Source organism: Hippocampus bargibanti, linkage group LG05 (assembly GCF_051943395.1).
Source record: "Hippocampus bargibanti isolate YZ-2025 linkage group LG05, ASM5194339v1, whole genome shotgun sequence".
NCBI classification, from domain to species: domain Eukaryota; kingdom Metazoa; phylum Chordata; class Actinopteri; order Syngnathiformes; family Syngnathidae; genus Hippocampus; species Hippocampus bargibanti.
The window spans coordinates 27027501-27041754 of NC_142738.1; the positions used below are offsets into that span (position 1 = coordinate 27027501).

At 46.8% G+C, this 14254-nt stretch overlaps 1 protein-coding gene across 1 annotated transcript in view; it reads right to left on the bottom strand.

Annotated features, from left to right (window-relative positions):
- LOC148898362 (uncharacterized) overlaps nt 1–2878 on the bottom strand; it is a 16264-nt gene extending 13386 nt beyond the window's left edge. The window contains exons 1-2 of the mRNA XM_088995966.1: nt 2690–2878; nt 2138–2593 (exon numbers count right to left, since the gene is read on the bottom strand). Of these exons, the coding sequence (XP_088852092.1) occupies nt 2138–2593; nt 2690–2878 (645 nt within the window). The remainder of the gene's footprint in view (nt 1–2137; nt 2594–2689) is intronic.
- Nucleotides 2879–14254: the final 11376 nt, after the last annotated feature.

Consider the following 14254-nt stretch of genomic DNA (forward strand, 5'->3'; position numbering starts at 1 on the left):
TCTTCAGCGCCCTTCTCACTTCATCCTTGCTAATGTTTGCTACGTCTTGGTCCACAACAGTCACGTCTTCTACTCTTTGTTCCTTCTCATTTTCCTCATTCATCAATCTGCTGCAATCTCCTTACCATCTTTGTTGTCAGCAATGTCGGTGTGTACTAAAGGAATTTATCTCATAAAGTTCACTTGGGCATGTTTGCTTTGGATATTCTGAGGTTTTTACTATTTTTATTGGTGCCCCCAGCAGAGGGAAAAACAAGCCATGCAACAGTGTGCGTGAGTGGTGGAATGATCAACCGTACATGACCTATTTGGCCTCTCCTGTCAAAGTTCTACGCTAGAAAAATGATGAAGACAAATTTGCCGAGAAAAATGTGATGAAAATGCGCTTTGCCTTCATTAACCAAAACGGCCATGCCTCGAAGCAGACAAGAAAGATTTGAAATCTAAGTCACTTGGGATCAATGATCTTTCTGTTGGCAGTCATGTATGTTTCATTCTTAAACAAGGAGAGTTTTGTCTTCAGGGTTGCCCACACATAGGTTACTTTTCACAATCAGAAATTCTCTGATTTTGGAGTACTGTTACATGGTGTTACTCGATTTCGCCACACCCACATCAAGAAAATTCTACATCCAAAATTCTAATATCCATAATTTTTTCGCCATTTTTACATGACTCTGGCTCTAAAACAATCTGTCTGTATATTGAAAACACTTTAGAACCACAGCATGCAAACAACATGGATGAAACGTCATAGTTTATATCCACATGGATGGTTTCATAAAATAAAATTCACACATTTTCTTACACAGATGATGGTTTTTAAAAAACAGTATTAAAACATAAAATCCATATATATAATTGGGAAGAATCAAGAGATTATTTGTGTCACTATGCTTTCTAAATTTGAATGAATGAACCATTGATTGCTGTAAGGAAAATAGTGTCAGACATCGGTGCCAATTTATGCCTCCAATTTACTATTTTCTAGCAAATCAGAGTATGGGATACACAGAGATGATGATACACAAAAGCAAGCTGCCAATAAAATTGCGTAATCTAGTAAATACAGCAAGCAGAATGCTATTTATTTAGACTTGTTCCTGATTGGCAATCTTCTGAAGATACCTGAGCTCCCCCCTCACTTAGCTATTGTGTCCCACTGGCCTCCTGGCTCAAACATTTTCAGCCCCACTCTGTTTTTTATTTCAGCATTTACTTGACAGTTTGTGTTTTCTTTCTCACAAAAAAAAATAGTTTATGAACTTGGCGGCCCAATAATCCAGTGGTTTGCATGTTGACCTCTTCTTCTTCTTCTTCTTCTTCTTCTTCTTCTTCTTCTCCTTTCCTTTCCTTTTTTTTGCCACAGTGAATCAGTGTCCTCCATCTTCAGAGGTTTGATCCGCATGTTTGCTTTGGCCAAGCTTTTACGTCGGATGCCGTATTTTGTTTGCATGTTGACATCATAGTGCAGGTATAACATTCAAGTTTTTTTTAATCGATACATTAAAAATCCTATTTTTGGATTACCATCCATCCATTTTCCGTACCGCTTATTTCTCATTAGGGTCACAGGGGGTGCTGGAGCCTGTCCCAGCTGTCTTTGGTGAAGGACACCCTGAATTGGTTTCCAGCCAATCATAGGACACACAGAGACAAACAACCATCCACATTCACTCACACCTAAGGACAATTTGGAGTGTTCAATCGGCCTGCCATGCATGTTTTTGGAATGTGGTAGAAAACCAGAGGAACCGGAGAAAACCTATGCGGTCCCGGGTGTCACGTTCCGGCGGTGACAGTGGCAGCTGACGAGCGGGAACGTTAGGGATAGGTGGTGGATCGCTAAGCAGGAGAGAGGCATTGGTGCAGGCAGTTGATTTATTAACGGAAAGCGCAGGTCCGAGATGAATCGGACCCGGTAAAAAGTTAGAACGAGTAGAACAAAAAGAATGACTAAACAACAATGGTAGTGGGTGAGTGGCGGCAATCCACCTAACCACACTAACTAACAAAACAAAGATGCAAACGAGGGTGCAAAACAGCCTACGACGCGGTGCAGTAAAACAAACGCGATCGTGGCTAGAATAAATCCTCGGGCGAAACAACTAACGTACTGAATACAAGTTCCAGATACTGGGAAGGCGCGAGGCGAAGTATCTTCCGACGCTGGGTAAGTGCCAGCGTCGGGTGTAAATGTCCAGCAGTCAGTGGTGAGGGAATTGACAATAGCTGGCGGACGGCGGGAGCGGACGTCTCCTGGTGGCCCACCCTGTTTGGACGTATAAGCCTCGTGGAATGCCCTCAGGAGTGACGGGTCCAGGATCCAGGCTCGAGGGACCCATTGACGATCCTTCGGTCTGTAGCCCTCCCAGTCGACCAGGTACTGGATGCCCTTACCCCTTTGCCGCGAATCCAGGATCTCCCGCACTGCGTAGGCCGGTCCTCCGTCAACCATCTGCGGGGGGGGTTGGGCAGGAGGAGGGGCCAAGGGGCTGGATTCCACCGGTTTGATGAGAGAGACATGGAAGACCGGGTGGACCTTCATGGAGGCGGGCAGCCGGAGTCGGACCGCGACCGGGTTGATGATGGCCTCCACGGCGAAGGGGCCCGCGAATCGCGGCCCCAATTTGGGAGTGGTCCCGGCCAGCCGTAGGTCCCTTGTGGACAACCAGACCTTCTGGCCCACCTGGTAAGCCGGCGCGGGACGGCGATGGCGTTCGGCAACCTTCTGGTTCCGGGTCGCCGTGCGCGATAGGGCTGCCCTGGTCTCCCTCCATACACGATGGGCCCACCGAAGATGGTGTTGTATCGACGGGACCTCCACCTCCCCCTCCTGTGTGGGAAAGAGCGGCGGCTGGTAGCCATAGGTCGACATAAACGGTGACCGACCTGTGGCTGAGGAGATCAGGGTGGTGTGGGCATATTCCACCCACGGCAGATGGATGGACCAGGCCGAAGGACGATGGAGGCACACGCAGCGCAGGGCCGCCTCCAGGTCCTGGTTCTTCCTCTCGGTCTAGCCGTTGGACTGTGCATGGTAACCGGAGGACAGGCTGGCCGACACCCACATGGACCTGCAGAAACGCTTCCAGACCCGGGATACGAACTGGGACCCTCGGTCCGACACAATGCCAATAGGGATCCCGTGGAGACGGACGACGTGTTTGACCAATAGTGTCGCCGTCTCGATAGCGGACGGCAACTTGGCCAACGGCACGAAATGTGCCGACTTGGAAAACCGGTCCACTATCGTGACGATGACCGTCTTACGACGGGATGAGGGGAGGCCGGTGATGAAGTCCAACGCTATGTGGGACCAAGGGCGCGGGGGAACAGGTAGGGGGCGGAGCAGTCCTGCCGGGGGCTGATGGGAAGCCTTGCCACAGGCGCACGACGGGCAGGCCTTAACAAAGTCCGCCACGTCGTCGCGGAGCCGCGGTGCTCGGTGCGGCTCACCCCTGGGTGACACGCCACCTTGGATGCGTGCCACCCGTGCAGCACCTCCGAGCGCAGCGACTGAGGAACAAACAGTTTGCCTGTGGGACAGTTATCAGGAGCCGGAGTACCTCGTAATGCCTCCAGGACCCTCTGTTCGACCTCCCACTGGAGCGCCCCCACGATCTGGCGGCCGGGCAGGATGGGTTCCACGAGGTCTTCCTTGCCTGTGGCTCGTGGATCCACGAGAGGGCGTCAGGCTTGGTGTTTTTAGTCCCTGGACAGTAAGTGAGGGTGAAGGAGAAGCGGGTTAAGAAGAGCGCCCACCATGCCTGGCGTGCATTCAGCCTCTTGGCGGCCCGGATGACCCCGGTTTTGTGGTAGGTAAGCACGGTGAACGGCTCTTTCGCCCCTTCGAGCCAGTGCCTCCATTCCTAAAGAGCCAACACGACGGCGAGCAGTTCCCGGTTGTCCACGTCGTACTTGGCTTCTGCGGGGCTGAGGCGGCGGGAGAAGAAGGCGCAGGCGTGGAGCTCCTGGTCGACTGAGGAGCGCTGGGAGAGTACCGCCCCAACTCCTGAGTCCGAAGCGTCTACCTCCACAATGAATGCGGCGTTGGGATCAGGGTGATGGAGAACTGGGGGGTGAGTGAACGCCCCTTTCAGCAGGCGGAACGCGGCTTCCGCTTCTTCCGTCCACCTCAACAGGGTCTTAGTGGAGTTGAGTTTGGTGAGAGGGAGGGCCTTCCGGCTGTAGTCACGGATGAATTGGCGGTAGAAATTGGCGAAGCCCAGGAAGCGTTGTAGCTGCTTGCGAGAGGTGGCCGTGGGCCATTCTACCACCGCTTCGGTCTTGGGGGGTCAGCCCGGATTTGCCCCCGCTCCACGATGAAGCCCAGGAAGGATAAATAGGAAGTGTGGAATTCACATTTCTCTGCTTTGATGTATAGTCGGTTCTGCAGCAGCCGCTGCACAACCAGCCGGACGTGCTGGCGATGTGCCTCGAGGGATTCTGAAAAAATTAAGATGTCATCCAGATATACAAAACAGAAAATGTTCAGAAAATCCCTCAAGACGTCATTAATCAGATTCTGGAACGCAGCGGGTGCATTGGTGAGACCAAATGGGATCACCAATTACTCGAAGTGTCCTAAGGGCGTCTTAAATGTGGTCTTCCACTCATCCCCCTCTTTAACACGAATGAGATGGTACGCGCTCCGGAGGTCCAGTCTCGTGAATACGGTCGCGGCCTGGAGGGACGCGAAGGCGGAGTCAATCAGTGGGAGCGGGTATTTTTTCTTGACAGTTATTTCGTTGAGTCCACGATAGTCCACGCATGGACGCAGCGATTTATCTTTCTTGGCAATAAAAAAGAACCCCGCTCCCAAGGATGACCGCGATGGCCGAATGAGCGAGTGAGGAGTCAATGTAGTCCCGGAGAGCCTGTTGTTCAGGTTGGGAGACGTTGTAAAGTCGAGAACTGGGGAACGGAGCGTTGGGCTGGAGGTCAATGGCGCAATCATAGGGACGGCGCGGTGGTAACGAAAGGGCGCTGTCCTTGCTGAACGCCTGTCGTAGATCGTGGTAACAGGGCGGGACCCCCTCTAAACTAATAAAATCAGGTGGGTAGCTTCGAGATGATGACGACCCGCCCGCGGCCGACCTGAGGCAGTGAGCGTAGCAGAGAGGGGGAAATGGCCGGATTGTGGGTCCCCAGCCAAAATAACCCGAGCACGATGGGAACCAAGCGTGAAGGCATCACGAAGAACCGCCGGTATTCTACGTGGTTGCCCGAGAGTACGAGTCGAAGCGGCGCTGTTTCTTGCTTAACCTCGACGAGTAACTGACCGTCGAGATCGACTCGCCCCCAGCTGGACAACCCGACAACCCAACGCAGACACGACGCGCGGGTCTATGAAACAGCCGTCGGCCCCCGAATCCACTCGGGCCCGAACGGACATGGTCCTGGTGGGACCGTGGATTACGGCGTCCAACTCCAATCTCTGCGACGCGAACCCACCTGCGGACCGTAATGGGACCCGTAGTTTGGGAGGACGGGGCGACTTACAGTCACTGGAGGGCTTTCCAGGAAGCTCCCAGCTAGGACAGTCCGGGGATCGGTGTCCCGACTTCCTACAGAGCTGGCAAGCCGGGCCGGTGTTGCGTCACTCCGGCTGCCGCGGAGCGGCCCTTTCGCCCCCCATCTCCATAGGCTCCACGGCCGTGTGCCCCCCGCGCAGAAAGGCCGCCCCCTCGGGTCCCCGTCTGCGGCTCGGGATTAGCCTGGGCAGCATGCTCCCGGGTCCTCTCTCGCATCCGGTTATCCAGCTGCAGCGTGAGATCAGCTCGTGAAGGCTGGAGCACTCGTCGCGGGTGGCCTTCAGCGCCGAATTGAGGCTGCGCCAAAACATCCCCCGCAGGGCGCGGTCGTCGTACCCGCTGGCGGCTGCCAGGACACGGAAGGCGACTGAATATTCCGCCGCCGATCGGGTGCCCTGGTGGCAGATCCACAGCTGGGCCTCTGCTGCCTGCCCACTCACCGGGTGATGGAATACCTGCCGCAGCTCTGGCGAGATTCCCAGACGGCCAACGCCCAAGCGGCTGCCGGGCCGGCAAGCAGGCTGGTAACATACGACACCTTTGCCGAGGGTTGTTGGTCAAATAATATGGAGCACTGCAGCAGGAATTGTGCACAGCGTCCGGGCTCCCCTCCATAACGGGAGGGGTGTGGGATGTTGGGTTCGCGGCTCATAGTTTGGCAAGGGACGGCCAACGAGACGGGGGCGCCACTGGTCTCAAGTCTCTCTACCCGTTGGGCCAATCGGGTGATGTTGCGGCGGACCTCCGCAAGGGCTGACACCAATTGACCGAGCTGCTCCGCCTGTTGAGCGAGGACGGAGAAGATACGGTTGCTGTCTGCGGGATCCATGGTGGTCAGAAGATTCTGTCACGTTCCGGCGGTTGCAAAACAGCCTACGACGCGGTGCAGTAAAACAAACGTGATCATGGCTAGAATAATTTCTCGGGCGAAGCAACTAACGTACTGAATACAAGTTCCAGGTACTGGCAAGGCGCGAGGTGAAGCATTTTCCGACACTGGGTAAGTGCCAGCGTCGGGTTGAAATGTCCAGCAGTCAGTGATGAGGGAATTGACAGCAGCTGGCGGACGGCGGGAGGCCCCACCCAGCTGTCAACTAGCTCAGGACACCGGGGAGAACATGCAAACTTCACAGTGAACTCACGACCTCTGCACTGTAAAGTCCGTGTGCTCATTCATGTTGTAATAAAGTTCAACTTGAAGTGGCATCCCACAACAGAGTTGTCATGTGGTTTAAGGCCAATGGGATGCCAGGACGATTCTCGGTAGCAGTGACGTGCGGTGAGGTTCATGGCTGGTGCGGCACTGACATCATCACAGTCAGATTTCCAAACATATGAACTCCACAGAGTAGCTTATTCACCATTTGATTGGCAACAGTTAACGTGTTTTGTTTAAAATCAGCATTCTTTATAATCTGTATACAAACTGTAGCATAGAAAAAAATAAAAAATAAACGTTATTATCGTGTTACCTTCACTTATAAATGAAATCCAAGTCTCTCTGTCTCAATGGAGATCACTGCCAGTGAAGAAAGTCGTCCTTGATCAGTCCTGTTCTGTATGTTTTCAATCTTTTGTGCTCAGAATGACCGCTCCACTGATGCTGTAGTAGCTGGAACAGTGAGCACGAGCTGGAGCAACTTTGTCGCTTCAGGAATAGTTTCAATGAGAGCCTCCTTGGCCAAAAAGCTGAGAAGCTGTCCAGGAGATTTACATTCATCCCTCACCGTTTGTAAGCTATACAGTCCGGTGTTGGTCTTCCTTTAATTATTATCTCCTGCTTCGATTGAAAGTCCAGTTTAGAAAATTCTTTCAATTTAGATATGTAATCCACCATTCTGAAAATAAGGCCAAGCAACACGAAAAAATGACTGGATGGTTGCACTTAATTTGCTAACTGTTTACTGTAGCTTGCTGTCACTAATTCTATTATTCGGCAGCTGAGGAGTCGCAAGAAGAATCTCTAATCACCTGTCATGAGGCAGGAGAACTGTGTGCCTCACATATGCACGCAGTATTGATAAAAATAAACTAAAATAAACAGTGTAGTACAGTGTTTATCATGTACAGTGTACATTATATACACCAGCTAAACTGTAGAAATTTAGTTGATATACTAAAAGCTTTTGAACACTTTAATAGCAATATGCAGAGGGACAGCAATGCGGTCTCATTGCAGAGCAAGCCAGCACAGTTAGCATAGTGATTGCGCAATCCATGGTGAGGCTCAGCCGGCTGCTGCCTCACCGCTCGGCTCCACTGAGTATTTGAATGGTAAATGTGAAATATCAGCGATTTTGAAAAATAATCAAAAAATGTTGAAGTTAAATGGAAAAGAACATTAAAGTACAAATCACTAAATAAAAACTTTAATTTATTTTGGAGGAGTGTGGAGGAGTTATGTATGTAAAAAAATTGCATGAAGAGACTTTCATAAGCATAGGTACCGGTGTTCTACTGGAAAATGTGCAAAAAATATACTTTTGTCTCATGTAATGTAATTGAAAGCAAAGTGTGCAGTATGGCTCTTTGCTGATTTTCAATTATAATTTGAAGCACATTGCAATTTTGAATCAATACTTTCGTCTTCACTGTATTTCTCATTAGCGATGTTACCATGTTTTAATCTGATAGTGGATAGCATTTCTTTCAATTAGAAAATTCCAGTCTTTCAAACTTGATCAAATTGAGTGATATCTACTTTATAATCAACAGGTACAGAAACCCTGTTGGAGTAGGATTTGTATTTATTCCTTTGTTAAATAGCTGTGCCAAAGCCAAGATGATGATGATAATAAGAGCATCGGGCCCCTGACTGGGGTTAGATCCGACTGGATTAGCTCTTTCCTGCCCCGACACAATAGGGTCCACTAGGAAACCAGATCAAACCACACGCACTCATATGCGTGTGCCCGCTCTGATTTGTGTGTGCGCTTGCTGGGAGCAAAGAGGCAGGCTAAAGGACCGAAAGCCAACAAAGATCAAGAAGAGAGGAGCACCAGGAAGCTGACTAGTCACTCTAAACCAGCCATCTCTCCTTGCTAAAGCAGACGGTGAGATGAAGGGAGAAAGTTGAAGTTTAAAATCAAAGGCTAAACCAGGGATTAGCCTCGGGTAAGGAACGGGTGGGGTGATTCTGAAGGGAGGTTTGGGTTAAAAGAGAGTCGGAGAGGCTCTTAGAGAGGATAACTTGGAACCAAAAACAAGATTAGATTGTCTGTCTGTGCGTCAGAAAACTGCACGTAGTTGGAAATTGCATTTCCTTCAGTGAATGCTGAGAGGAGCAGAAATTTCAGACCTTAAATCCATTTGCAAATACTTCCAAACACATTACAGTAATCCCCCAAATGGAAGGGTGGTAACCAGCATTCACATGGCAGCATTCCGACAAATTGACCACAAGTCAGGAATTGTCATGCCATTGTCACCATCGTTCAGGGTTTTGCCAATTTTGGATTTTAAGGAACATATTTGGGGGCCCAGTGGTAGAGTGGTAGGTGCATCGACCTTACAGTGCAGAGGTACTGGGTTCAATTCCAGTTTGGCATTTGTGTGTGGAGTTTAACATGATTTCCCCAAAATTATATTTTGTCCATGAATGCTTATTAAATAAATTGTCTTTCAGCTTCCTTTCATTACTTTGGGCTGCTTCCAGGCGTGTGTTTTCGTATTCAAGCATTTAACCAATCACATTTCAGCCATCATTTGTTACCAGAGTCAGAAATGCCTGAATGCCTTAACAATCAGCCCTGCAGTCCCTGTCGCATCAAATGTGTCGATCAAACTGCTCTGACCATTCAGATGTCGAGTTGGCAACCGAAAAGGGATACCAACGCCCCTTTGAAGGCACTGGTCAGAGTTTTCGCAAACTATGATTGGCTCATGACTAGCTAGCATACTATATCGGTAGCGAGCTGCATCAGTAAATATATTTTGTTGATTTAATAGCAGTTTTGTCAAACCACAATGGCTGAATGAGAAGAATAAATGGATTTGGTTGGAGATTTACTGGTAAAGCCATTTTCAAGATGGACTTTTCAAGAAAAATTGATATCATTAAGAAAAATCGGTCAGTTATTTACTGGCTACTGGTACCCTCTAGTGTACTTGTAGTAAATGAGACCACACTTTTTTAGTCTGGATTGCTTCTGACGTTGCACTACCAAAGGTCGAGTAATAAAATCCACAGCCCGCCACTGCAAAAGACAATTACATGAAGGGTCTTGCCCATGGACCCTCACTGGATGGTGTTTGTGTTTGTGAGCAGCTGACTCGTCGGAGCGAAATTGAATGTTTGGATCCCCAACCAAGCAAAAGAGACAGAGGTCCGTGCAGGATAATTTATTAAAAGACAACACAATACTGCTTACGGGATATGGGGCGGGGAAGCTCGGACCGAGCACTGAAGATATAGAAAGTCGAGGTTCATACAAAGTACAAATACAAGTTCACAGCGACCTGTTTTAGCGTCCTGATGAAGGAATTGACAGCATTGGAAGCGAAGAGGCGTGGCCCCGCCCCCAGCTGTCAATCCGAACGTTTTTATTTAATGCATGAGTTTATTTTTCACCTCACTACAGTACAAAAGCATGCTAGATACGCAGTCCATGAACTCAAGGACAAAATTACATGCCATATCAAAGATCCCCCATTGATTGCCCCCTTTTCATGCAGTTCGGCGCAGGATCCGATATATCAAAAGTCCGGTTATATCGATATTTTTTCAGACTCCCGAGAATATCGATATAACGAGACTTTAATGCAGGGGTCGGGAACCTTTTTGACTAAGAGAGCCATAAAAGTAAAATATTTAGAAATGTTTTTCAGCGAGAGCCACACGCACGCGCGCGCGCGCACATACAAACGCTCGCGTGCGCACGCGCACGCACACACGCGCGGCTACTTTTCAACAAAATATTAGGATGTATTATTTAAAATAACTTTGTGATAGTACTCACCGTTAACATGAATGGTTTTCCGTTCCTCGTGTGTAGTAAAAATCCAGGAAAACGATCGGAATGAAATTCAATTTGCCGGTCTAGAGGCAAAGTTACTGCTAGCTAGCCTGCACACGGCTCATAAGCTTCCACACTTGCTATCTGCAATCGACTTCTCGCAGAGGTATGTCAATGCTAACGTTAACATGGGGCTTGTTAAAATGTCACTGACATTCGACTGTTTCATCGATGGTATTGTTTCATTGCAAATTAGAATCAGAACATTTTCTCTCCTCTAATGCTGAGGTGCATTCACGCTGAAGTGCACAAGTTGGGCTCATTTAAAGGGCCGTTTACCTATTGCAACATGACGGCCACTATCATCCAATCAACATGGCGCTTTCGGCCATTCTAGGTCAGTGTCATCCAATCAAAATTGCGCTTTCCGCCAACTGCAGCCCCGACGGGAAATGAACGACGAAAAAAAGGACAATATGTATGATAATATGTAATATTTATCGGCGAGCCATATGCAATCATCAAAAGACCCATATATGGCTCGCGAGCCATAGGTTCCCGACCCCTGCTTTAATATATATATATATATATATATATATATATATATATATATATATATATATATATATATATATATATATATATATATATATAGTAAAGTCTCGTTATATCGATATCGGATATATCGATAGTCCCGGTTATATCGATACTATTTCTATGCACGCACGGAGAAAATTACATGCAAACAGGGTCGGATATATCGATAGTCCCGGTTATATCGATATTTTTTCGGACTCCCTTGAATATCGCTATAACGAGACATATATATATATATATATATATATATATATATATATATATATATATATATATATATATATATATATATATATATATATATATATATATATATATAGTGAGACCTCAACTTATGAACTTAATTGGTTCCCAGACTGAGTGTGTAAGGCGAACAGTGTGTATCTCAATTTTTTTTTTCCCATAGGAAACCATTAAAATGGGAATAATCCGTTCCCGGGTTTCCATAAAATATACTTATCAACTAAATAAGCCTTAAAAGTACACACAACATACCTTATTCTATGTATAATAAACGGGCTATTGTATTGTAATGAAGGAAATACACTGCATTGTATCATAAACAGCTTCTTTGCTCTTTTAACAGTAGCCCAAATTGAACTGTATAGTGCCTCTTTGCAATTTTTTTGATGATGACACTAGTGCAGCGTGTTCGACCGGAAACAAATTCCTTGTGTGTTCTACATACTTGGCAATAAAGATGATTCTGATTCTGATTCTGATAAAGTCACTTTATTTACATTTGTGATGATCATTGATGGCTTGATGGAATGGCGTTGGAGGTCGAAGGTCAAAGGGAATTGCTGTTTGGAAAGAGGCACATTACATGAGGACTGTAATTAAAGAAATAAACTGTGCTGTAAAATAAAGTTTTATTTACCTTTTTGATGGTCGTTGATGGCTTATGGAAGGAGAGTCACCTTCCATAAGGACTGTTGGTAACTTAACCTCTGGTGTGGCTTTTCTTTTTTCTTTGGAGACTCCTCATCATTTTTGCTGATTAAAAACCTCTTAATTGACACCTGTTGTTTTCTGACTTGTGAGGTCTTACGAAGCTGAGGCATCACATTATTGTTCATAATGTTGATGATTGTCATAGCCACCGTCTTTTCTGAATGGAACTGTTCGGTAAAAGCCTGCACATCTTTCCACTTTGCCAACATTGCCTTTATGAGCTCACTTGATGCTGCAGCCACCTCCTCCTCAGATGTTCTCGAACCATCCGTTACTGGCTTTAAAATCCTCAATAAGCGCCGAACTTCCAGGTTGGCGCATGGCGATATTGGCGTGAATTAGCCGTGCTTTCTCGCATAAAATAGCTTTACTCACGCTGTCGCCGGATAGCTGCTTTTCGTTAATCCAAATTAACAGAATTTTTTCAACTTCTTCAATTGTCCGAGACCGTCTCTTTGAGAGCACGGAAACATCTTTTGCAACAGATGCACCTTTGATGGCTTTTCTGTTCCGGAGAATGGTAGCAATGGTTGACTGAGCATAGCCGTGCTCGGCCGCTAAATCACACAAACGCACCCCCCGTTCGTGTTTTTCAATTATCTCCTTCTCAGCGACTGTGATTTTATTTGGTGTCTTCTTGGGCTGAACACAAGCCTGTGGTGGGTTTTTTTCGGCCCCATCATAGTAAAATTATCAGCAAAAAGCTCCATGTAGGCCAGGGGTGTCAAAGTCATTTTTTGCCACGGGCCACATTGTAGTTATGGTTTCCTCTCAAGGGCCGTTATGAATTTGGGGAACCCATTAGAATGTTTAAATCCCTTCAAATATTACATATAGAGCACACAGCAAATTAATGAATAACTCGTTTTCAAATCTGAAGTCAAGAATAATGACTTTTATTGTGGTTGACATCCAAAAATATGAAATTTTGGCTCAGATTTTAGCAATCATCATAGAATTTAACAAGTTTGATTTGCTTTCGCGGGCCGAAAAAAATGATGTGGCGGGCCGGATTTGCCCCGCGGGCCTTGACTTTGACACCTGTGATGTAGGCGATCAACGTGTGCATTCAATGAGAGGGGGTGTGAAAAGTAGCGCCGGCTGGAGCGCTGTCGGTCATGTGCTTCCGCCGAAGACCACTCCGCCAGATCGTGTGCTTGATGGACCAGCCGTGGTGGGTGTGTATTATGAAAATAGTGCTTATTATAAGGTTTAATTTTCATAAATTTGACGTTCGTAAGATGAAAAGTTCGTAAGATAAGGTGTTCGTAAGTGGAGGTCTCACTGTGTGTGTGTGTGTGTGTGTGTGTGTGTGTGTGTGTGTGTGTGTGTGTGTGTGTGTGTGTGTGTGTGTGTGTGTGTGTGTGTGTGTGTGTGTGTGTGTGTGTGTGTATGTGTATATATATATATATCTCTACATTACTCTGGACAGTTGACCCCAAGTACTTAAAATCCTCCACCTTCTTTATCTCTTCCCCCTGTAGCATCACTCTTGCACTTGGATCCCTCTCATTCACACACATATATTCCGTCTTGCTGCGACAGATCTTCATTCCTCTCCTTTCCAGGGCATATCTCCACAGCTCTAGTTTCTCCGCCACCTGTTCTCTGTTCTCGCGACAGAGCACAATGTCATCTGCAAACATCATGGTCCAAGGAGATTCTTGTCTAACATCGTCTGTCAGCCTGTCCATCACCATAGCAAATAAGAAGGGTCTCAGAGCTGACCCCTGGTGGAGTCAGTCACCTCCACCTTGAATTCCTCAGTCACACCGACAGCACACCTCACAACTGTCTTACAGTCATGATACATGTTTTGCACTGCTCTGACATACTGGGCACCCTGTCATACGCTTTCTCCAGATCTACAAAGACACACATATATATATATATATATATATATATATATATATATATATATATATATATATATATATATATATATATATATATATATATATATATATATATATATATAGTGACACTGAATCGAATGAGGAATGCCACTATTGTATTTGTTTAATTTGGTTTCATATGTTTCAACAAACCCTTTCTGTGTGATTTTGTCTGGGTAAGTGAGAACTACTTATTTGAAATGCTTCCCCAACAAAGATGTGAATCAGTCACGAATCGGTAGCATGCATGAGCGTATTGCACAGAATCTCTCTGTTTGCTGATCCGTGTGAGAAAGCGTGTTCCTCGTCATATGCA